This window comes from Cynocephalus volans, chromosome 2, assembly GCF_027409185.1.
Source record: "Cynocephalus volans isolate mCynVol1 chromosome 2, mCynVol1.pri, whole genome shotgun sequence".
Lineage (NCBI taxonomy): Eukaryota > Metazoa > Chordata > Mammalia > Dermoptera > Cynocephalidae > Cynocephalus > Cynocephalus volans.
In genome coordinates, this window is record NC_084461.1 from 51,444,818 (window position 1) to 51,469,506 (window position 24,689).

Here is a 24,689-nt window from a genome sequence, read left to right on the forward strand (position 1 = left end):
TTGCAGGCTTTGTTGTTCCTTTTTCTGTCCTATTGATCTTGGTCTTCCTCCAGTTCTATGCACTCTTCTCTTCAACTGCCACCTACATGCTAGTGAGTCACAAACCTGTACTTTCAGTGTAGACCTCACTTGTAAATTCTAGATAAGTACAGCTGAATTCTTAGATTATCTCGATTTGGATTTCTTGTAAATCCCTCAAAATTAACAAATCTAATATTGAACTCATCACTGTCACCCCTTCCTTATCTCAGTAAATAACAATACAATCCACCAATTCCCAAGCTAGAGAACCTGGGAGTCATTCTTGATTTTTCTGAACAACAATGGCTTTATTGAGATATAATTCACATACCATAAAATCCACCCATTTAAAGTATGCACTTCAACAGCTTTTAGTATATTCAAAGAATTCTGCAAATATCATAATAAATGTTAGAACATTTTCATTACCTCAAAAGAAATCTATAACCATTAGCAGTCACTCCCTCATTTTCTCCCCACCCCTTGCCCTAGACAACCACTAATCAACTTTGTCTCTATAGATTTGCTGATTCTTGACATTTCATACACATGGAATTATACAACATGTGGTCTTTTATAATCTTTCATTTAGCATGTTTTCTTCTTTCATTTAGCATAATGTTTCCAAAATTCATCCACATTGTAGCATGGATCAGTACCTCACTTTTTATTGCTGAATAATATTCCATTGTATGGATATGAATGTTATCAATTCACCAGCTGCTGGACATCTCAGCCACTTTTTGGCTATAGTGAATAATGCTGCTAGGAATACTTGTATATAAGTTTTTATGTAGACATATGTTTTTCCCTTGGGTATACAGCCAAGAGGGGAGTGCTTAATTTTATGGTAACTCTACATTTAACATTTTGAGGAACTGTTTTCCAAAGCTGCTGCACTATTTTACATTCCCACTAGCAATGTATCAGGGTTCCAATTCATTCACATCCTCACCAATTTGTTATTATCTTTTTGATTATAGCCATCCTAGTAGTATGAAGTAGTATCTTATTGTGGATTTAATGTCTATTTCTGATGGCTATTTTTTATTTTTCACTTGTTAATGGCTAATTAATTTCCAACTCCTATCAATTCTCTCATAAATAATCTCTCATATCTATTTATTCCATTGCTATATTCTACTCAGGCCACTATCTACTCTTGCCTGGATTACTGCAACCTCCTATCTGGTTTGTTTGACTTTCCTCTTGCAGCTTTTTATCCATTTGTAACATATTCAGTCTGTTTCATCTAAAATGCCAATTTAATTTTTTCATTTTTGCCATAGCTTAGACTCTCCAGTAGCTTACTTTCTCTCCCATGGTGGAAAAAAATCAACCTACTCAAAATTTATAAGGCTCCTCTTGATGTAGACCCTGCTTACCTTTCTAGCCACTTTTCTTTGTTACTCTATTTAGCCAAACTGAGCATCTTTCAGTTTTTAAAATGTCATGTTCACTGTTACCCTCAAGAGTTTTCACATGCTGTTCCCTCTGCCTGGAACTTTCTTCTTCCTCCCATGGATGTGGTCAACTTCTACCCATCATCCTTAATCTCAGCCTAAACACCACTTGCTTTGGAAAAGGTTCCTTGAATTCCTCATGGGTTAGGTGACCCTGATAAATTACTATGCACTTTTCTTGGTATAGCCCCTTTCAGACTTTACTGATATATATATATTTTTTTCTTTTTTTGACCGGTAAAGGGATCACACGCTCAGCCAGTGAGCGCACCACCCATCCCTATAAAGGATCGGAACCTGCGACCTAGGCGTTACCAGCGCTGCACTCTCCCGAGTGAGCCACGGGCCAACCCCTGATATTTCTTGTTTAATCTTGTTTAATTTGCCTTTCTTGCTAAACCTGAAGCTTCTTGATATAGGGCAGGCACAATGTCTATTTTGCTCACCACTGAATCCCTAGTTCTAACATGTAATGGACATGTAAAAGATGCTTGTTGGATAAATTCAAGAGTCTTACTTATTTTTAAGAACACGTCCTAGATCTTGACATCAGAATTTTCTCAATAATATTCCCTTATGCAAAATTTTAAGAAAACTCAGAATGAGAGAAAAGCTGCTCTCCCTCTTGAAGTTTAATAGAAAAGACTATAGAGGAGGTATTCTTCTAAGCCATATCATACACTCAAGTCATAAAAACATGTTCATGAAAAAACTTAGATGAAGTAAAGGTGTAATGGTGTATAATGTATTAATAGGAAAAATTAGTGATGGGGTAGAGGATAGGGAGGAGGGCAATATCATGCCTTCCTTATTTTTCTTTGCACCTAGCAGGTACACAAGAAATTATTTCTTATTGAATCCTTTCAAAGTTCTTATTGATAAAATGCTCTGTCAAACTTTTACTTCACACAGAATTATGAACTCATGGAATACTGTTTGAGTAAGGAAAACACTTATGTTCTAATTAAAATTTAAATTCAAGATGTCTTAGGGTTTTAAAAGAAGTCAGTGTTAAGGAATGAAAATGCAAATACAAGGCTTATTAATTTTTAAACTACACTTTTAACTGTGGTGTAACAAACATACAGAAAAGTACACAAATTATAAGTGTATAGCTCGAGTTTTCACAAAGTGAACATATCCAGGTAACCACCACTTGAATTATAAAACAGAACATTAGAAACACCCCAGAGGCCCCCTTTCAGTTACAACTCCTGTCAACAAAGATAACCACCATACAGACCTCTATCACTATGGATCAGTTTTGTCTACTTCTAAACCTTCTATAAAGGGAATCATACTAGGCATTTTTTTGTATCTGGTTTATTTGTCTAATGTTATGTTTGTAAGATTCATACATTTTGTAGCATATATAAGTCTTCTCTTATCTCTGTTGAGATAGTATTAAAATTTGCCAGACTTCATTAGACTGTTAGTGGACATTTGGGTTGTTTCCAGTTTTTGATTATAATGAACAGTGCTGCTATGAACAATCTTGTATGTGTCTTTTGGTACACATATGTACACATTTATACACTGAAAAGCATAATTACTGGGTCACAAGGCATACATATATGTGGTGTCACAGTTTTGGTGCCACAGTCAATACCAAATATCTATATCAATTTATAATCCAATCAGCAATATATGCTCTTATTATCAGTTGCTTTAATTTTAGCCATTCTGAAGGGTAGACGGAGATATCTCATTGTGGATTTAATTAACATTTCTAGGTGATCTATTAATAAAGTCAAACACTTTATTTATTTATTTATTTATTTATTTTATTTTATTTTTTGTCTTTTTTTGTGTGTGTGTGACCGGCCGTACTGCGCTCAGCCAGTGAGCGCACCGGCCATCCCTATATAGGACCCGAACCCGACAGCGCCGCACTCTCCTGAGTGCGCCACAGGGTCAGCCCAAACACTTCATTTATTTATTGGCCATTTGGATATCCTCTTTTCTTTCTTTTTTTAAATTTTATTTTGGTGGCTGGCAGGCACAAGGTATCTAACCCTGGACCTTGGTGTTATCAGCACCATGCTCTAACCAACAGAGCTAACCAGTCAGCCCTGGATATCCTCTTTTCTAAAGTGCCTGTTCAAGTATTTTGCATATTTTTAAACAGGGAGTGTCTGCCTATTTTGAGCCATGAAGACATTTTCCTATTTTCTACAATAAGCTTTGTTTTATCTTTCACATTAGACCTACAATCCATCTGAAACTGTAGACAAAATTTTGTGTTTGCTGGAAGGTAGGGGTCAAGATTCGTTTTTTTTTTTTTTTTAATACAGATACCTAGCAGTGTTACTATCATCATCAATCAAATGACTGTACACAAATGGGTGTTTCTCGATTCTTTATCCTGTTCCACTGTTTTCATTTTTACTTGCACCAATATTACACTGCCTTATCTAATGTAGCTTTATAATAAGTCTTGGTATCTGTTAGTAAGGTTCACCAATTTCATTCTTCTTCAAGAGTATCTTGTCCCTTTTCATTTGCATATAAACATTAGAATTAGCTAATGAATTTCTACAAAAGAAAGATTTTGGTCAGATATGCACTGATTCTATAGATCACTTTGGGTAGAATTTTTTTTTTTTTTTTTTTTACAATATTGAACCAATATTGAACCTTCTAATTCTTGAACATAGCATATCCCAGTATTTACTTAGGTCTTAATTTCTCTCGATAATGTTCTAGAGTTTTCTGCATAGGGTTGTTGAGTGGTCTTGTATTTCAGAATGTACATAAAAAGATTTGTATTATATTTTAGTTCTATTTTTCCATGAACTTTTTGAAGTACCCTTGTACATTTTAAAGTTTATTACTAGATATATGATGATTTTTGATGCTATTGTAGATGATACTACTTTTGAAATTTCATTTCATAATTGTTTGTGCCCAGAATTCAGAAACACAATTTGTCGGGCCTTAAAAACTAACGCCACCTTAAGTGACATTACAAGTGGTGCCATTATGGGCCCACAAGAGCGTATTAACGTGGCAGCCTAAGATGGCGCTGGGAGGAAGTAGGGTGGGAGTGTCTGCGGGAACCTTGCCTTAGCCCTTACTGGCCAAATACGTTCTTCTGCGCTCGTGAACACTGCATGGTTGCAATAGCTAGGCATTGAGACAGGATGCATGCCCTTGACCTTTAAGCTGACAGGATTATGTAAAAAGCCTCCCTTCCCCATTTGCCTTTAAAAGCAAGTACTTGTGTGATAATAAACGGAACTGCTTGACAGAACCCCGGCCTCATCTGAGTGTCCTTTAAACCGGACTGGTTGGGGCCGGTAGCTGAGCTGACCTCTCTTCACGGCTCTCTTCCCCCGTCTCCTTCCAACGGGGACAGGAGGGAAAGAGTAATCCAGGCCATTTGCTCGCCCACCAAAAGGAATGAGGCTAGGGCTGTTCGGGTCGGCCGGTGGCGGACCCGACAGAGTGGTGTCCCGTTTGAGGCGTTTTTTAAAACTTGTGGGTGAAAGGCGAGCGAGTGAGGCCCCCCGGATGCTCAGTCCTGAAAGGTCGATGAAGGGTGATCAACCAACGGAGTGGCCCCCGCAACCGTGGTAGTCGCCGTGAAGTAATCCACCTGCGTGTCAGGGTGAGTACCATAACAGGGGGAAGTCCCTGCACTTCTCTGCCCTGTTGCTCCCTTTGTCCCTTCCTCACGGGGAAACATGGGAGGCGTGTGTGGAAAGAGTGATGAGACAGCTTGCAAGGCTCTAAAGTACATGTTAAAAAGCAGAGGCCTAGAAATATCTGATGAGACAGCCTGCAAGGCTCTAAAGTACATGTTAAAAAGCAGAGGCCTAGAAATATCTGACTCCACGGCCACCAATGCCTGGCGGCATGTGGTGCAGGTAGCCCCTTGGGCACCTTCATCCAACTTGTTCTCGTATGAGACTTGGGACCGAGTTCAGACCCTGGCCAGAAAGAATGAGATTACTTATGGGCTAGATGCCCCCCTTAGGGTTCTACTTAACCATCTCTGCCCTAAAGCTTTACTTTCGTCCCGAGCATCAGGAACGGGCAGAAAGGGATTGGGTGCAGTTCGATGAGGAGAGAAAAAAGGAAACAAAGCTGCCAATGAAAGGAGGCCCTGAGCCATTGAGTGATACCTATGCCCCTACCCTGTACCCTCCTATCCTGGCATACTCACCCCGCCAAAGTTTAGCCGAAGGAGAGAAAGTGGCACCTGAAGAAGTGGAGGAGGCTAGCCCACCTTTAAAACCGGTCAATGTTGTAAAAGAACTAAAAAAGGCTGTTGCCGAAGCCAGGACTTTATCCTCAGCCTTGCAGGCTCAGACACAAAACTTAACTGAAGCCTTCGAGGCATTTACCGCCCTGATCCCCTCAGGAAACAATACTTCCCCACCCTTCAAGGGACAATGTTTTGGTTGTGGAAGACAAGGTCATTTTAAAAGCCAATGTCCCAAGGCTAAAGGCAAAAAACCCCCTACCACACCTTGCCCCCGATGTAAAAAAGGGTTACATTGGAAAAAGGACTGTAGGTCCAAATTTGACAAAGCCCCTGGTGGAAATAGGCCGGTCGCTTGGTACCCTTGGGAAGCTCATGACCTTAAAGAGCTGAAAAAGGCTGTCGCAGAGGATGGGCCCAATTCCCCATGGGCAGAAACCATCCTCCAGGGCTTAGCACACCAACCCTGCACGACCCAAGATTGGAAAATGCTCTGTAAGGCTGTCCTCCCCCCAAACTTGTTTATCAAGTTCTGCGCCTTCTTTGAAGAAGAGTGCCATGTGCAGGCAGAGATAAACCAAGCAGCCAATCCACCCACCCCTATCAGCTTCGGCATGCTGTCTGGAACATCAGATCAATTTAGTACTGGAATCCAACAGGCTGCTATCCCAGCCCCCTACCAGGACCAGGTTAGGGCAACAGCGTTAGCTGCATGGAAAAAGTTGGCTGAAGGGCCCAGTGAGCCCGCAATGGCCGGGGTCACCCAGCGACCCTCCGAAGACCTGCCCTCTTTCATAGTTCGGGTGGAACAGAGCATACAGAGAAAGTTTCCCCCAGGTCCTCTCTGGGACCAGTTTGTAAAAATGCTAGTGTGGGATGGCATGACTGCTGACCACAAGCTTGCCTGTGCCGGGCTCAAAGATCGTTCTATGGAAAAGCGGGTCATTGCCAGTAGAGACGTTGGAAGCTACCAACAACAAACCAGGGCCTTAACTTCCGCTCTACAAGCTCAAGCGGAAACCCTTGCAGGTGCTAGACCCAGGCTCTTAGTGTCAAGATCCCTAAGGAGAGCCCCAGCCAACCCTCCCATAGGGGTCAATGTTATGGCTGTGGGAAACAAGGTCATTTCAAAAGGGACTGTCCCAACCGGAAAAATAAAAACCTTCCCTCTACGCCGTGCCCTAGGTGCGGTAAGGGGTTTCATTGGAAGCGTGAGTGCCGGTCTAAGTTTGACAAGGACGGAAAGCCTTTAAACTAGAAGAGGGGCAATCCCCAGCCCCATCACCCCAAGGGGATACAAAGCCAGTGCCTCCATGCCCTTCCAGGCGGCCAGTACCCCAGGCTCATTGGACTATACCTATAGTTCCTGGTTTAAGACCAAAAATGAATCTTAAAATTCAAGGCAAAGAGTTTCGATGCCTTGTTGACACGAGGGCGGATCGAACAGTCCTTAGACGGGAAGAAGTAACTTCAAGCTGGAAGTTAGTTCCAGGCCCCCAAATTTTGGCAGTAGGGGGAAAAACCCCAATGTGGGAAACCCATGAAATCCTTCCCTGGGAAGATGCTGATGGCACAAAAGGGGAAGTAAAGCCTCTCATTGCTGCCAGATTGGTGGCCAACCTGTTAGGCCAAGATGTTCTTGGACCACTGACCATAAGGCCCTTTATCAAAACAAAAAGGGGGAGTCACCAGCTCTCATCAGCAGTTGGGACAGGCACTCCTAACTTTAAACATCCTAAATTTTTCCAAAAATGAACCCCTGTCTGCCTTCCAGAAACACTGGTCAGCTCAACCACCACGCCCGGAAGTCTAAGTGCAGTGGAAAGACCCCTTAACAGGCCAGCGGAGGGACCCTGACCCATTGCTAACTATGGGTCGAGGGTTTGGTTGTGTCTTCCCCTTCAGTGAGTCAACCCCTATATGGGTCCCAGCCAAAAATCTTAAGTTCTTGCCAGACACCCAGGGTACTGAGGACCCTGAGGAGTTTATTGTTTGTATGTTTCAGACTGCATTATGAACCCTTTGTGGATGCTCCAAGTGGCCGCCCTCCTTGGGTCAACAAAGACAAGGGCCTCTGGCACCGGGGGAGGTCCCCATGAGCCAGCCAACCAAACCTGGGAGGTCATACAAGCCGCTACAGAACCAACATGGATTGGATCTGCTATTTCTACAACAAGGAGGGCTATGTGCCGCCCGCAAAGAAGAGTGTTGCTTCTACGCCGACCACTCTGGAGTGGTCAAAGATTCCCTAGCTAAGCTTAGAGAAGGGCTAGAAAAGCACAAAAAAGAGTGAGAAGCCAATAGTAATTGGTTCCAAGGCTGGCTTTCAAGTTCCCCATGGCTCACCACCTTGCTGTTCTCCCTGGCGGGCCCCCTCCAGGCTGTGTCCCTTATGAGGCACAACACCACTTCTCTCGTAATGCTCACCCAGGTGGTAGAGGAGGTGGCCCATAATGAAAGCTCTGACAGCCTCTGGGTCAATATGGCCTTTCAAAAAATCAACGCCAATCTGTAAGGCTCCGCCCCGCCCCCGCTTGGCTGGATAGTCAATGACAGGTAAGATTTCCAGAGGGAAATAAACTAAGACAGGCACAGCCACCAGAGGGAATGGAGGCAAGGCTGGGAAGGTTAGCCGCCTCCAGCTGCCTTATTAAAACAAAAAGGGGGAATTGTCGGGCCTTAAAATCAAACGCCACCTTAAGTGACATTGCAAGTGGTGCCATTATGGGCCCACAAGGGCGTATTAATGTGGCAGCCTAGGACGGCGCTGGGAGGAAGTAGGGTGGGAGTGTCTGCCGGAACCTTGTCTTAGCCCTTATTGGCCAAATATGTGCTTCTGCGCTCGTGAACGATGCATGGTTGCAATAGCTAGGCATTGAGACAGGATGCATGCCCTTGACCTTTAAGCTGATAGGATTATGTAAAAAGCCTCCCTTCCCCATTTGCCTTTAAAAGCAAGCGCTTGTGTGATAATAAACGGAACTGCTTGAGAGAACCCCCGCCGCATCTGAGTGTCCTTTAAACCGGGCTGGTTGGGGCCGGCGGCTGAGCTCACTTCTCTTCACGGCTCTCTTCCCCCGTCTCCTTCCAACGGGGACAGGAGGGAAAGAGTAATCCAGGCCATTTGCTCGCCCACCAAAAGGAACGAGGCTAGGGCTGTTCGGGTCAGCCGGCGGCGGACCCAACAACAAATGACCCTGTATCCAGAAGCTTTGCTAAATTTACTTATATTAATTCTAATAGTTTGCCTATAGATTTTTTTGGATTTTCTATGTTCATAATCATGTCTTCTGTGAATGACCATTTAAACAGTTCCTTTCCAATTCTTTTGTATGCCTTATTGCACTAGCTAGGACTTTCAATACAATATTGAATAGGGGGAAAATTGGGGATAACTCAAAGGCAAAGCTTTCAACATTTTACTACCAAATATGTTTGCTTTAGTATTTTTTTTAAATAGAAAATCTTTATCAATTAAGGAATTCCTCTTCTATTCCTAGTATGTAAAGAATTTTTAAAAAATCTTGAATGGGTATTGACTTATTACGAATTTTTTGTATGCATTGAAATGATTGTCATTTTTCTCCTTCATTCTATTAAGATGGTGAATTACATTAACTGATTTTTAGATGTTAAAAAAACCTTGTTTCTTAAGATAAATCTCATTCAATCATGTTATATTATCCTTTTTGTGTACTGATAGATCCTATTTACTAATAGTCCATTTAGGATTTTTGTGTCTATATTTATAACAGACACTGGCTTATAATTTTCTTTATAACTAATGTTCTTGTGAGTTTTAAAATCAAGCATATCCTGGCCTCATAAAACAAGTTTGTAGATACTCTGTTTTTCTTCCTTTATCCTCTTGAAGCATTTGTGTAAGAGAAGTACTATTTCTTTTTTAAATGTTTAGAATAATTTACTGGTAAAGGCATTTAGGGCTGGAGATGTCAGTCTGTTTGTACCATGAATTTTTTCTCTTGGGCCTGTTTCTTGATATGCTAGGTAGTTTTTGATTGAGTGCCAGAAATTATGTAGGAAAAATTGGAGAGATTCTATACAATGTTATCTTCTTCTAGAAAATATTCAATCTACCTTTGTCAGGTAGGAGAGAGGCATATCATTTCACTGTAATCAGGAATCGAGTTAGCATAAAGCTTTTTTGTTATCTTTGTAAAGCTTTGTAATAATTTTCTATTGCTGAGGTAAGTAATTACCACAAACTCAGTAATTCACAACAATGCAAATTTATTACCTGACAGTTCTATAGGTTAAAAGTCTCACACAGGTCTCACAATACATGATGCTGACAGGGCTGCATTCCTTTCTGGAGGATCTAGGGGAAAAAAAACCCTTTTCTTTGTCTTTTCCAACTTCTAGAGGCCACCCACATTCCTTGGCTCATGGTCCCCTTCATCCGTCTTCAAAGCCAGCAATTTTACATTTTTCTGTCCATTCTTTCACAGTCACATTTCCCTCTGTCTCTCTTCTTCTGCCTCCCACTAACACTTTTTAAGACCCTTGTGATTACATTGGGCCCACCAGGATAGTCTGCCTATACTGAGGTCAGGTGAGTAGCAACTTTAATCCTTCTTTGCCATGTAACATAACATATCCATAGGTTCTGGGGATTAGGACATACATGTCTTGGGGAGGAGGGGGCATTACTTTTCCTACCACAGGCTCTATTTATCCCCATGTGTACACATTCTTAGGGTATACTCTCTCAGGTGAGCTAATTAAGAGGCTTGGGTTTTATCTAAGCCTCCTCCTACTTAGCAAGTAATGTAGTGCACAGCCATTTTTCTCTCTAGTACCATGCGACTGGGGAAAACTCTGCTGTGGTTTTCAGATGTTTTCTACTTCACTTAGTCTGTGGTCTTACATAGCTTGATCAGCCAATGCCTCAAGGGGAGAACCAGTGCCAAGTGTCAGGATGACTTCCTTGCACCTCTCATCTTTCTGTGATCTTGACTCTTTAATTTCTGGCTGTCTTGGCAGCCCTACATTCCAATTTCTGTCTCCCCAGCCTTGTGAAATTCACTAAGGTCCTGCTCACTTCTCTGCTTCTTAAACGTTTCCCAATGCCTGCCTTCTAGATCTCTTGCCCTACATCAAGAAATGGCAAATGCTCAAAGGGGAAAATAGTGTATGGAAAATTAAATTCACTTCTATAAGCTTTCCTTCTCTCTAGGATCCGGACTCTCAAGTCCTAGATCCCTTAGCAGCTTTCTAAAACCCTCAAACAAATGTTTATGTTTTATCTAGCTTTTCTAGTTTTTCTCAGTGGAAGTGCTGGTTTGGCTACAAAATATTCCATTATAGTCAGAAGTGGAAGTTCATGACATTCATTTAATCTTTAAAATATATTCTCATTTTTGATGACATGTATTTAAAATAAATAATTTTATTATAAATATAAATCCACAATGATAAGTCTATTTTTTTCTAAAACAGCAAGGTAAAAAAACTCATCATTTAGCTGGAGTTATCAGAAGTGTACAAAATTTGTATTTATTTACATAGCAGTTAGTTTTTCTTATTAGAATCATATCTATACTTCATCATTTTATTAGTTATTAATATGTCATCGGTTACAGAGATCATTAGTATTTATTCAGCAGTTACTATACACAGCACTGAATTTAGTAGTTTATAAAACATAGTCCTTTCCTTTGGGAAATAAAAATCCAGAAAAACAGATAAAAGGGCTGGCCAGGTAGCTAAGTTGTTCAGAGCAAGGTGTTCAACACCACGGTCAAGGGTTCAGATCCCCATACTGGCCAGCTGCAAAAAAACCCCAAATCAAAACAGATAAAACATACAGATATGAAAATGATATTATAAAATGGCATAAGAATGTGTTGAAATAAGAATACAAAAAATAGTGCTATAAACTTAAAATGAAAGGGTGATCAATAGGGACTCTAGAAGCTGAAAACTGACTGCATCAAAGAACTGGAGGCTTAGATATCACCTAGTCTGATACCTTAATTTTACAGCTGAAGAGATCTTTTCTACTAAATTAAATAATTTACCTAAAGTAATTGATACAGTTTAGATGTGTTGTCCCCTCCAAAACTCATGCAGAAATCTGATCCCCAATGTGGCAGCCTTGGGAGCTGTTTGAGTCATGGGGGTGGATCCCTCTTAAATGGATTAGATTAATGCTCTCTCTAGGGGAGAGGGGCCTGAGTGAGATCTCACTCTATTAGTTCCCCCAAGAGCTGGTTGTTTAAAAGACCCTGGCACCTCCCCTCTCTCTTTCTTGCTTCCTCTCGCCATGTGATCTGCTTGTACCCACCAGCTGCCTGCCACTTTCCACCATGAGTGGAAGCAGCCTGTGGCCTGTGCCAGATGCAGCTGTCCCAGAATCATAAGCCAAATAAACCTCTGTTCTTTATAAATTACCCAGTCTAAGGTATTTCTGATATAGCAACACAAACGGTCTAAAACAGTAACACATCTAATAAGTAGCAGAATCAGACTAGAACTGGCGTCCTGATTCTTGGTTCAATGTAATTACAAGAAGAGATGTGACCTTAAGAGAAGGAAAAAGTTGCACAGGGAAAGGGACTTGAGATAGGAAATATAACATAATCAAGATGTGATCAGCAGGCAAAAGGAGATCAATTTAGCTGCAGCAAATCATTTGTATTAAAAAGAGATAGAAGCGAGGGTTGAAAGAATATGGGGTGAAGTTAATGAGAACTGAGAATGCCAGGCTGAGTTTAGACAATGGGAATCACTAGAGGGAATGGGGTAGAGACATGATGAAACTGCTTTGTAACAAGATTAACTCTGGGGTAGAACTTACTGTAGAAGATATGCACAGGAAAGTAAGGCAGGGAAGTTAGGAGTTTTTAGCAGTCTACATGTGCAGTGATGGTGAGGGAAATGGAAAAGAGAAGTATGAGAGAGATTGAAAGAATTTCTAAGATCGCATGACTAAATGAATGTGAGGAACAGTCATGTTCAGGTTGGAACATTTTAAGTCTGAAGAGATGATAAAGAGGTTCTGTAGACAGGTAGAGAAATATGGGAGTAGAGCTCTGGGAACAGATTAGCACTAGAAATTTAAATTTGATCAAATATCATGAAAATGATTATCCACTGTCTACGTTTACTAAGCAACAATGTGTGTGTGTGTATATATATATATAAATAATTTTTTGGGGGGGGGCGGGGTGGCTGGCTGGTATGGGGATCCAAACCCTTGACCTTGGTGTTATAACACTGTGCTCTAACCAGCTGAGCTAACCAGCCAGCCCACTAAGCTACAATAATTAATAGCTTGCTTTTCCTTTAAGTTTTTAGATCAGTATGAAATAAATCCAATTTTCTTCGTTAGATCTCTAGACTGTAGTAGTTTTCAAATAATAAAGGTAACCATAATCACTGAGTTTCTGAGCATATACTAAATGATAGGCACTGTCCTAGGTACTCCCCATATATCAGCTCATTTAATCCTCACAACCATTCTATAAGGTATAATCACTACCTCCATTTACAGATGAGGAAACTGAGACACAGAGAGGTTTAGTGTTTGCCCAATGCCATTCAGCTAGTCAGCAGCAGAGCCAGTATATGAACTCAAGCAGTCTTGCTCTCCCTTAACCATTGTACTGCTTTCACATCAAACATATGACATCTTAGCAAATAATCATACTAAAAATGTTTAGGATTAAATTCTCCTTCATCCTACAGAGTAATTTAGAAAGGTTTTAATGTACTTACTTGTAATGTGTTTGTATCCCAAACTTTCAGAGTTTTGTCAAATGAGCTTGATGTAAACATGCCAGTGTCATGAGGATACCACTGTACGGTTTCCACACTGTATTTGTGAACATCAGGATGGTTTCTATAAAACAGCAACCAAAACTTACAGATAACTGACTTGAGTTTCAAAACTGGTATCATATTAAGAACAAGTATCAGTCTCAGGCAGGATGATATGAATGACCAAACGAAAATCACACGCCTGTGTCCTAGCTGTCCAGGAGAAGCGGAGGGAGAATGTCTAGACACCTCTAGATCCACGTTTCTATAGTGTGATGTGGAGGCCTGCTTCCTACAAAGGTTCATAATGTGGGAGACTTCCTACTTCTGCACTATATATAGCCTGGAAGGATGAGCCAGCTACACTGGACTTCTTCCATCTTGAAGGTGGCAATGATTTATCCCTACTGGAAGAGGTACCTATTCTGGTTTTGGATTTGCTTTTCCCAAGTATCACTCTGTTAGCACTACCATTTTTAGAATTGTTAAATGCCTCACACATCTCCATGGTATCCCACACAATATTGCTACTTATTGAGGAACTTATGACAAAAGAATGCAATTGGTGGATGCCAGGTATCTGTTGAAGACTCAGTTATGATATCAGCTACAATACATCACCTTGTGAGGGTGGTGTGCTGTTCTGAAGGATGCAGTACATGCTCGGAAACAGTGACATCTGTCACCTTACTGAATCTTAATTCAAACTGTCTGTTTATTTATGAGACAATCAGTGGAAATTCGAATACTGACTAGATATTTAAGATCAGGAATTATTGTGTATATGAGATAATGGTACTTTGGTTTTGCTTATAAAATCTTTATCTTTCAGAGATATAAACAAATAAATACAGATGAAATGATATGCTATCTGAGATTTGCTTCAAAATAATCCCGAGGGCGGATGGGTGGTGGAGAGATGAAACAAGATTGATTATGACTGACAGTTGGTGAAGCTGGGTGGTGGGTGCACAGTTCATTATATTAATCTCTACTTTTGCATGTGTTATAAATTTCCCATAATAAAACAAAAGTTAACTGAAGACTACTACAACCCTATGCACACAGGACCATGATGGGTTCTGATTCCTTCGGGTGAATTTGGGACCCTGAACATTTGTGGTGCTAACTGAAGAAAAAAGAACATGAAAAGGGAAAGTCTTAAGTGCCAGCTCTGGCCTTGACACAGCTATGAAAATACAAGAACTGTACTCCCTACCCATATTGCCTTTCTTTCTCTGTCATGTAGATATTTATCTATTTTAACTAATTTCCCCTTTCTTCTCCTACTTCCATTATTTTATATAGGTTAACTACACAACTGAGCCCACAAGTTGAATACAGATATAAGATTATGTAAAACTAATGGAAAAACTGATACTACCCTAAACTGGAGGCAAATGTGTTAACTAAATAGACTTAGGATCATCACTGTTTGGGGAAGAGAATTATCATCTTTTAGGTTGTATAGAAGATACCTTTTTTTTTTTTTTAAAAGAGTAAATATGGGAAGGTGTGTATGGATGTTGAATAGACAAATAGGTTGAGTTGTAGTGGACATGTGCCCTTTTTCTTGGCTGCTGAGCATTCAAACTCCTCCTATTTGGGGGGAATCCCCTTGGTTTCATTGAAAAGAAGGGCCCTGCCTCTTGTTACAGCAAGCAAGGGCCTCCAGGCATTCTTTTCTTTCCCCTTGTAAGCACGGGCAAGAATATGTGTCCCGAGCTTCATCAATCCCGCCTGAGACTGTAAATCTAGGGCTGGTAATGCAAACCCCAGGGAGAGTTAGCCATTATTCACAGCTGAGAGTTGAAAGTCTGTCTTGGTGACATGTAGCAGAATCCATACTAAATTATTCCAGGGGTGTGACCTTGACTGTATTTTACATCCTAGCTTCTCTTTCTGCTCATTTTCTACATCTGATTCTCCCATCTTCCTGACAGTTATGTGAGATACTAAATATCCTTCCAATAAATTTCTGCTTATGAATCTTGACTTCGGCAGATTTTTTCCAGTGATATTAGTTTTAAATAAAAGAAATCTTTAATGTAGTGACCACAAATAAAAGCTCACTTATATTTTAAATTTTAATTTTAAGATAAGGCAAAATATTATTCTTTTACTATGTATGACCATGTGTCCACATTTAATAAGAATTTTGGTACAGGAATCTTTTTAGTGCTCAAGAACAAAGACATTAAGTATACCACCAGTTAACATCAGAAAACAGTCTAATCCACATTAACTTAAATCTTTATTGAAATTACTTTTAAAAATTAGATTGTAAGCTCTTCAGATGTAAAAAATGCAATTTTAACTCATTTTGTAAATATGCCCATTTTCAAATTCAAAATCACACTTTTAAAGATAGAGTTTGAATCCAAGAATAAAGTCACAGTAAAACAAAAGACCAACACACTAAGGATTTACTTATGTTACATATCATAAAAGCAGATCATTGTCCCTCATGTAATAACATTATATAGCATATAGAATATATGAAAATACAAATTTGCTATAAAACAAATTAAAAAATGTTAAAATGTTAGGTAGGATAAAATAAGATAAAATGAATTAAATTAATATGACTATCTTACACTTTAGAATTTAAACTTTTTCGGTGAAGGTGAGGAGAGTATAAATGGTCTAAGCCTCTTAAAAAGCAAGTCCCACAGTAGTTGAGGTGATATTCTGCTTTGTACAAAGTTTTCATATAACCACATTGCTTTCCATTTACATGGTGCTTTTATAGTTTTCAACATGCTTTTTTAAAGATAATAGTTCATTTAATTCTCACAGAAACCCTGTAAGAATGACAGGGCAATTATAGTTACCTCTGAAACAAAATAATCTGAAGCTCAGAGAGATTAACTGACTTTCCCAAATTTGTATGTCCAAAGTGAAGCTCCAGAGCCAAAAAACAATCCTAAATCTTCTCACAAATATTCCACGGACTTAAACACCTATTCTAGTACTTTGAGAACAGCTTTAATACAACATGGTTGATGATGTTAATGTTGATGAAGTTCTTCCTCTTAAAAGCATTTTCTCAGCACCCATTCTTTCTGTTAATTCAAAGGTCTGCTCAATATCACATCAGACATAGGAAATGAGGAAGATTTAAAGACCATTGTGAACAAACTACAATAACATCACAAAACATTTTATTAGAGACTTAAAAATAATTTTCTTAAGAGTAGTAAGCCAGTAAAGAATAGTCAGAGAAATCAACACAAATAGAAGTACATTTTTAAGTTAGGCATCTTTGTGTGAGTAGAGAGACATGAGAGGTGTACAGGTAGTGGGAAGCGTGTGTGTATGTTTGGTAAAGGAATGCCAGTACATGTATCATAGCTAGCTCTTAATCTTTTGTTACCATTAATATTAGTTGAAAATCTAATTGGGGTTTATAATTAGCTGAAAGACTCATAAATACATCCTAAATTAAGTGGTACTAAAAACTGTTAAGTAGTTACTGAGGTGTGCTATGTAGGTCCAGAACAAAAAGGACATAATCAAAAGTCTTTTAATAAAATCCTTTTGAAAACTGATACCAAAGTTTTTTGGGGGAAGTCATATGTTACAAAATTTATACCTGCATTTCAGTTATTATTTTCAAGAAAGCGTCAAGGAATATCCATGTAAATATGTCATCTAAACAATTTGCTTGAGCCATTCATATAACTATTATTTTCATGTTTTGCATTTAATGTAAAAAATACTCAACTGTTTATAAATTCATGAATTACATTTTTGATACACACCTGTCAATGGAACACAATGCTTTACATGTGTAATAAGGTTTTCTGCTGGAGTTCTCAAGGTCATAAAGCACAATCACACCATCTGAACCACCTGATAACATGCTGAATGAAAAAATTCACATTAATTTATCATTTTATATAGTCATTTATGATGACTGCAAATTTCTGAAAATTGATCTGCAAACACCCAAATGTATTAAGACCATAAATACAATTAATCCTCATTAACACAGACTTCAATGAACTAAAATTTCTTAACTTAATATGTATAGAAGAATGAATATAGAAAAATTCAATCTGTGATCATTTAGTTAACCTTCATGATTCCAAAAAGAAAGGATGGTAGAAACAAGAAGGTAAAAGGTATTTCTTACTTAAAAAGGTAGAATTAAAAACATTAAAATAGTAAAATATTACAGTTACTTTAGATAACTGAATTATAATTGTGCTAAATGAAAATAGAATTAGACAGACCAGCTATCACTGATACTAGCTATCTGACCCTGGGCAAATTACATCACTTACTTAAGTCTTTCAACATTAGTTAAAAAAAAGGGGGGCGGGGCAGGGACATTTTAACTAAATCACAAAGTTTAGCGCAAAATTCCTTTTATATAGTGTCTGGCAAAAAAATAGGGAAATCAATAAGATTCCTTCCCTCTCTTATAAATGCATTCACTCAATCCATTCAACTTTAACTGAGCAACTACAATACGTTAGGCACTCTGCTAATTCAGGCATGGTTCCTGTCCTCCCAGAGTTTACAATCTAGTAGGAAGACAGAGTATATACAATCACACAAATTGTTAGTTATAACTGGAATCATTGTGACAATAGCCTATTTTTAATCAGCTTGGTGATTCGGGGATGGTTTCAGGGATTGAAATATTTAAGTTGGTATCTGAAAGAGGAATTGGAATTAGCCAGATAAGTGTGAAAGTAACAATCCAAGTCCCTTCTCAGAAAAGAAGGAATGTGTTACCGGAGCAGTATAGAAGGGAAAGAGTTGTGAGAGGTGAGAAGTCAGCATGGGCCAGACCACTCAGAGCCTTACTTTCAAGAATAAAAGAGGGTGCTATAAAATAAATGATATAATTTTTTGGAAACAATTATGCATCTGCTCTCAAACTGGTCTATTATATTGGTAGAACCTGTAAAATTATTCTATTCAAAGATTTTATTAAAAAACTTTCTGAAAAGTAAAAGTAACATATAAGTACATACACCAAAGCAAAATCTCTTTATACTGATTGAATTTAACTTTTAAAAATGCTTGTAAAACACTATTCTTGGTACTTCATATACTTTAATCAGTTTCTTAACTATATCTGTCTGTAAGACTGTTATATTTTTGGAATAATGTGCTTTTCAATACAATCATAGTAGTTTTTTTCCCCATAAAATTGTTTGAAATCATCTTTGAATTTGAAGTTGTTGCCACCTTTAATTGAATTCTCTGAAAGTCATAATATTTTTAATTTAGGAAATAACAATAGGTGGTGAGGTACATGGTAAGTTCAGAGCAAATTCTGCAAAATGGAGGATATTCTTGATTCCACTTTTTAATATTGAAATGTGTAAATATTTCAGGTTATGTATTTTCACTATTTCTTTTTATCTCCATTCAGAGTACCTTTCTTTGGCAATTTTTTAAAGATAATCTCTCTTCACACAAATTCTTATGTCTCTTTTGGATGTTACACCAAATTAAATATCACAAAATCTTAGACATTTTGAATTTTATTCCATTACTATACAAAATGTAAATTTATCCAACCAAAAGGAGCAATACCAAAAGATTCTTCACTAAGGTCCAAACAATGGAATCTCTCCTGATCACAATTCCCTTCCTTTCTCCTCAAAGTAACTCATTATCAAGACATTTATAGTAATCATTGGCTTTCTTTTCTACATAGGTCATAATTCATTACTCAAAAGTGTCCCTACAAATACTAGCTTTGCCTTTTATAAAAATTTTAATGTCTTTTACCTTCAGTCTATAGGTTTCCCACCCTCTTCCTCCCTCATTTACTTTCTCCCTCTCTTGCAATTTATCTGTTGCAGAAACCAAATCATTTGTCCTGCAATTGCTAGCCTGGACTTTGGTGACTGCATTCATGTGCTATAATTTAAAATAATCTCTGTCACTGATGTTGTTACTGTGATGTGATATTAGCAGCCAAACCAATACCTAGATCCACAAATTTATATGTCCATATAAAATATTACTATCTGCTAATATTATTGCTCACCATCACTCCTTATGTTGCTGTCCCTCTAGTTATCCTGGTTGTCTTATTTCATTTTCTGGTAAATTCCTAAGTAAAGGCTAATGAGAAGAACATTCCCTGAATTTTTTATGTTATTGGCAATTTGTCCCTTTGTACTTGAAAATCAATTTGGCTGGATATAAAATCCTTGACTCACATTTTTTTTTTCCTTGAGCCCCTTAGATAAAAACTTCATTTCTTTGGGCATAAAGCCCAAAGTCAGTCTGGTGACAATATGATATTTTGCCCCTTACGTTTCAGATCTTATGTATTCTAGGAAAGTTTTCTTGAATTATAGTTTCAATATTTATTCTGTTCTCTTACACTAGTGTTCTTCTTTGGGAACTCCCATTACACGTATGCTGGATCTTCTTTGCCTATATTCTACACACAAGGACTTCAGATTTGTGTTATCTTTAATTCTGTTTTTCCATTAACTTTTTGAAGTACCCGTGTACGTACCTACCTCTTGAATCCTTTTCCTCTCTTCATTTCTTTTTGATTTAAAAAAATTTCTTCCTTTCTATTTTCTATTTCTCAGGCACTACTCATATTTATTTGCTTGTGTTCCTCATGTTGTAGTCTTCATTCCTGAAACATTTTCCTTTTATTTCTATTTTTTTTCTTGAGTTTGATCATCTTATTTCTCAGTTTTTATAATTCCATCTTATATTATTCTTTCACTTATTAAATCTTTTAAAAATGACTTTTAGCTAGTTCTGAAATATTAGGTTAGAGTTCTCATCTGTTTTATGTACAGATCTTTCTGGCATGACTTCATTGTCTGTAGAGGATTACTCTACTTCTTATTCTCTTTGTTCTTATAATAATTTTGTATGGACTTTGACCTTAGTCCTATTTTTTTTGCTCATTTTTATGTAAAATTTATTTTTCTAAACTATTAGAATGGATGCTTCATTTAGAATAATGCAATAATAAATTTTACCTCTTTAGAACATCCTCTTCTTCCTTTTTAAATTTTTTTATTTCTTCCTTTTTTAAAATGTTCAAAATATGGCAGCTTACTCCAGAGATTTCCTGGTTCTGTTCATCTCCCAAATTTACAATAATGTCAGATGTTTTGCCTTTGTTAAAATGGCTTCCAAAAGCTTTCCTTTGATTACATTAATTGCACAAAAAAATCGAACAATTAGTAAAATTAACTGACTTTCTATTTGAAGTATCTGAATGAATTAATATTATCTAACTGTGAGGTTACTATTCTGCCAATAGAGTGAACATATTAAAAGATATGACTTCACATTTTCTACAAACCAGAAAACTTGGTATTAAAGATGAATGAAACTAATTTAGAAGAATTTAGAAGATATAAAAGAAGATTCAAGCTTCGCAGTGATATGCAAATACATCTTCTGCAGTTGCACCTGTTAAAATGTAATTTTCAGATAGTCTTCTTAAAATAATTCCTAACTATGGAAATTATATACTTCTTTATCAGACTTGTGTATTCTGGTTTTTATTCTGGTTTTCAGTGACATCACCACAGTTCTCACGGTGAATGGTAAATTATTAACATGTATTTTGAGCAAGTTACACATATATTGATTTTCTTAAGAAAAAGGAAATCAATATTTAATTTTTCAAACACACACTGTTGTTTTTATTTCTTCTTTTGCTACCAAAAGGGTTTTATGCAAAATATAAGTCCCAGCAAACAATGAAATAAATAGTTGTAGATTTTTACCATGCATTAAAGGGGAAAACCACTGCAGCAAGAATCTTCAGACCTTTCTCTATATTCTCTCTGAAAAGACTGCTCAGGCTGTATTTCTCAAACATATTTCATGCACACATAATCTAAAATTCCCCACTGACTCTGCCAACTAATCACTAACCCAAATGGCTGGCTAGAGTAGCAGTACTCAATACTTTTCCCACTAGCACCCAAGACCAAAAGAAATCAGCTATCCCTTGCTGTTCATGTCTGCATATATTTTATAAGTGAGTGCCCTGCAGCTGTCCTTGAATAGGAGCTGTTATGTTGAGATGAGAAAAGGTCAGGAAAAAGAAGAGAACTATCGCTGGTCATCGTTTAGATTTAACCACATTCTAATGTGATAATTCTATTCACTGTACATGTTTCTCACATACTACTAGCTGAGACCATGGCAGAAGCTGGACGTAAAAAGTAGTAGTTTAGGGCCAGCCCCGTGGCACACTCGGGTGAGTGTGGCGCCGCTGCGGTTCGGATCCTATAGAGGAATGGCCGGTGTGCTCACTGGCTGAGCGCGGTGCGGGCGACACCAAGCCAAGGGTTGCGATCCCCTTACCAGTCACAAAAAAAAGACAAAAAAAAAAAAAAAAAAAAGTAGTAGTTTATCAAACCCATCCTGGCTTATTTTAACATAAATAACAATGATGATGATGATGATGATGATGATGATGATGATGATGATGTTTTATTTATAAAATAAAAATTCAGGGGTAAATGCTAAACATACCGTAACATGACAAACTGTTTTCTTTAGTTACTTTTACATGTGGTCTAATTATATACCACATGAAGGGTTTTGAACTTTCTTATAAGAGTTAATGTGGTGTCACGATGAGTTGTGAGATGGGGAATGATATGTTCAGACTTGCCTTTTTCAAAGTACTTCAGCTACTGTGTGGAGGGAGAATGGACTGAAAGGAGTAAAAGTATATGTGGTACTGCTTTTGATTAATAACAGCAGTACTGGTGGCAACCATTTATGATATGCCAGCTCCTATGCTAAGCATGTTATACACAATATCTCAATTAATCCTCACAACAAACTTGTTAGGTAGGTATTATTTTTCCCATTGTATAGTTAAGGCAACTGAGAATTAGAAAGGTTAGGTCAATTGCTCTAGGTCACAAAGCTGGTAAGTGGTAAAGTCAGTAGGAACTCAAATATAATTCTGGTTTGCTTCACACTTAATTCTCCAAAATACACTTTTGTTTTTTATATATTTTTTTCCCATTACACACCTTGAGAGTAGCAACTATGTTTTAAAATAGCACCTAAAGACATATCCAACACTTAAAAGTGTTCTACATCCAAAATAAGTTGAATGTTTGTTGATTTAACAATGAATATATTTACATTAAAGTAGTTTGGAAATGTTTATTTGGCAACATTTTGTAGGTTTATTGTTCTGTATTTATTATACATAAATAATAATAATGCCAGATTAAAAAATGCTACAATTTAGAATTTTTACTAATTTTTATGAAACTTCTACATTATCTGAAAAAGCAAGATTTTACTACATCTCACTTAGAAAGAAAAATGATTATATAAGCATAATAAACTTACTATCTCCCTTCAACAGGTTCAATGTCAAGTGTGTTAACTCCACTGCCATGGATTCTTTCAACATCTCTGTCTCTGTTTAACTCCAGTCCCAAAACCCTATAAGAAAAATATAAAAATTAAAGGGGGAAAAAAGATAAAACTTAACAATAAAAAAGTAATTTAACACAAAAAAATCCTTATTTCAATAAGATTACATATAGTACAAAAATCACAAGTAATGCTTAAATCTTCTACCACACATCCAAAGGTATTCACAGATTTTTAAAGATCCTGTGTAAAATTTTAACATTATCAAATGCACTAACAATTAGATGCACAAATTTTCACCTGAAGCATTATCTTAAACTTTATTTGAAAAGTTTATATTTCATTAATTTTTGAAAAAGCTATTTAGAGACTGAAACAAATTTTCAAGAGAAAGTTGAAGTCTGGTAACAAACTTAACTAAGGACCTCTAGTGGACAAAAGTTTAAATTACAGGACTTAAAATACTCTCACGAACTAAGAGAAATGAAATGTCTGATATTCCGTAACAGTAAATCATCATTATCCAGGTGAGGATATTATTAAGATTAAATGAATTAATACATAAAAAGGCTAATTACAATGCCTAGCACATTATAACTGCCTAGTGAATTTTAACTATTAGAATCTGTTGGATGTTATTAGCACTTACATTAATTTAACCGGAATGATTTCTAAATTCATTATTGATCAAAATGAAGCTAATTTAAATATTTTTGGCCTATGAAATTATCATAGTGTTTTTTTAGATGACAATGCACAGTGCTGGAAAAGATATAAACTCATACACTGACAGTAACACTACAAATAATCATAAGCATTTTGGAAATCATTTTAGCAGTATCAAGTGCGTGATTTGAAGATACACACACACAGTCCTTTGTCTTCTGAAAGACAGTTTATTCTTAGGTTCAAATATCCAGTTTAACAGCAAATATTACTTACGAGCCTACTGCTCACTGACATTATAATAGGTGGTAATAGTAAGTATAGTAAGTGGAAATCCCAGGTGTTGGTTATACTATTAAATGCATTTTCCTGATTAATTTGCATTTGAGCTTTGACGTTCCTTCTCTAGATCACTATGCTGCTTTGCCATTTCTAAGCTTCAATATTTCATCAAAAAATTTTTTTTCAAATTTTTCCATTGAAATTGCTACTTCTTAAAATATTTTTCTATTTTATGATTTTTCAAATTACAACAGTAATATGTGCTTCTTGTAACAAGTAAAACAGTATCAAACAAACATGTGCAAAGGTAATCATCCTTTCTTGAGCTCCATTTTCCTAACTGTGAGAAACATGGTTCCCATTATTGTTAATGTATTTATCTCATCAATCTCCCTGAATGTAACCAATCTCCCATGTCCACTACCATCCCCACCCCGAACAGCAATGTACTCACTAGACTTGGGCTCTGATTTGTTTCCCCTAAACCCTTATTGTCGGGTCTGCCGCAGGCCGACCCGAACAGCCCTTGCCTCGTTCCTTTTGGTGGGAGAGCGAATGGCCTGGATTACTCTTTCCCTCCTGTCCCTGTTGGAAGGAGACAGGGGAAGAGAGCCGTGAAGAGAGGTCAGCTCAGCCGCCGGCCCCAACCAGCCCGGTTTAAAGGACACTCAGATGCGGGGGTTCTATCAAGCAGTTCCGTTTATTATCACACAAGCGCTTGCTTTTAAAGGCAAATGGGGAAGGGAGGCTTTTTACATAATCCTATCAGCTTAAAGGTCAAGGGCATGCATCCTGTCTCAATGCCTAGCTATTGCAACCATGCAGCATTCATGAGCGCAGAAGCACGTATTTGGCCAATAAGGGCTAAGGCAAGGTTCCGGCAGACACTCCCACCCTACTTCCTC

At 37.7% G+C, this 24,689-nt stretch overlaps 1 protein-coding gene across 2 annotated transcripts in view; it reads right to left on the bottom strand.

Moving 5' to 3' along the window:
* Positions 1–24,689, bottom strand: part of ERCC8 (ERCC excision repair 8, CSA ubiquitin ligase complex subunit) — a 47,427-nt gene that overhangs the window by 12,169 nt on the left and 10,569 nt on the right. For both annotated transcript variants that reach the window (XM_063087280.1, XM_063087281.1), the window contains exons 2-4: positions 22,810–22,905; positions 17,238–17,339; positions 13,432–13,555 (exon numbers count right to left, since the gene is read on the bottom strand). In XM_063087280.1, the coding sequence (XP_062943350.1) occupies positions 13,432–13,555; positions 17,238–17,339; positions 22,810–22,905 (322 nt within the window). The remainder of the gene's footprint in view (positions 1–13,431; positions 13,556–17,237; positions 17,340–22,809; positions 22,906–24,689) is intronic.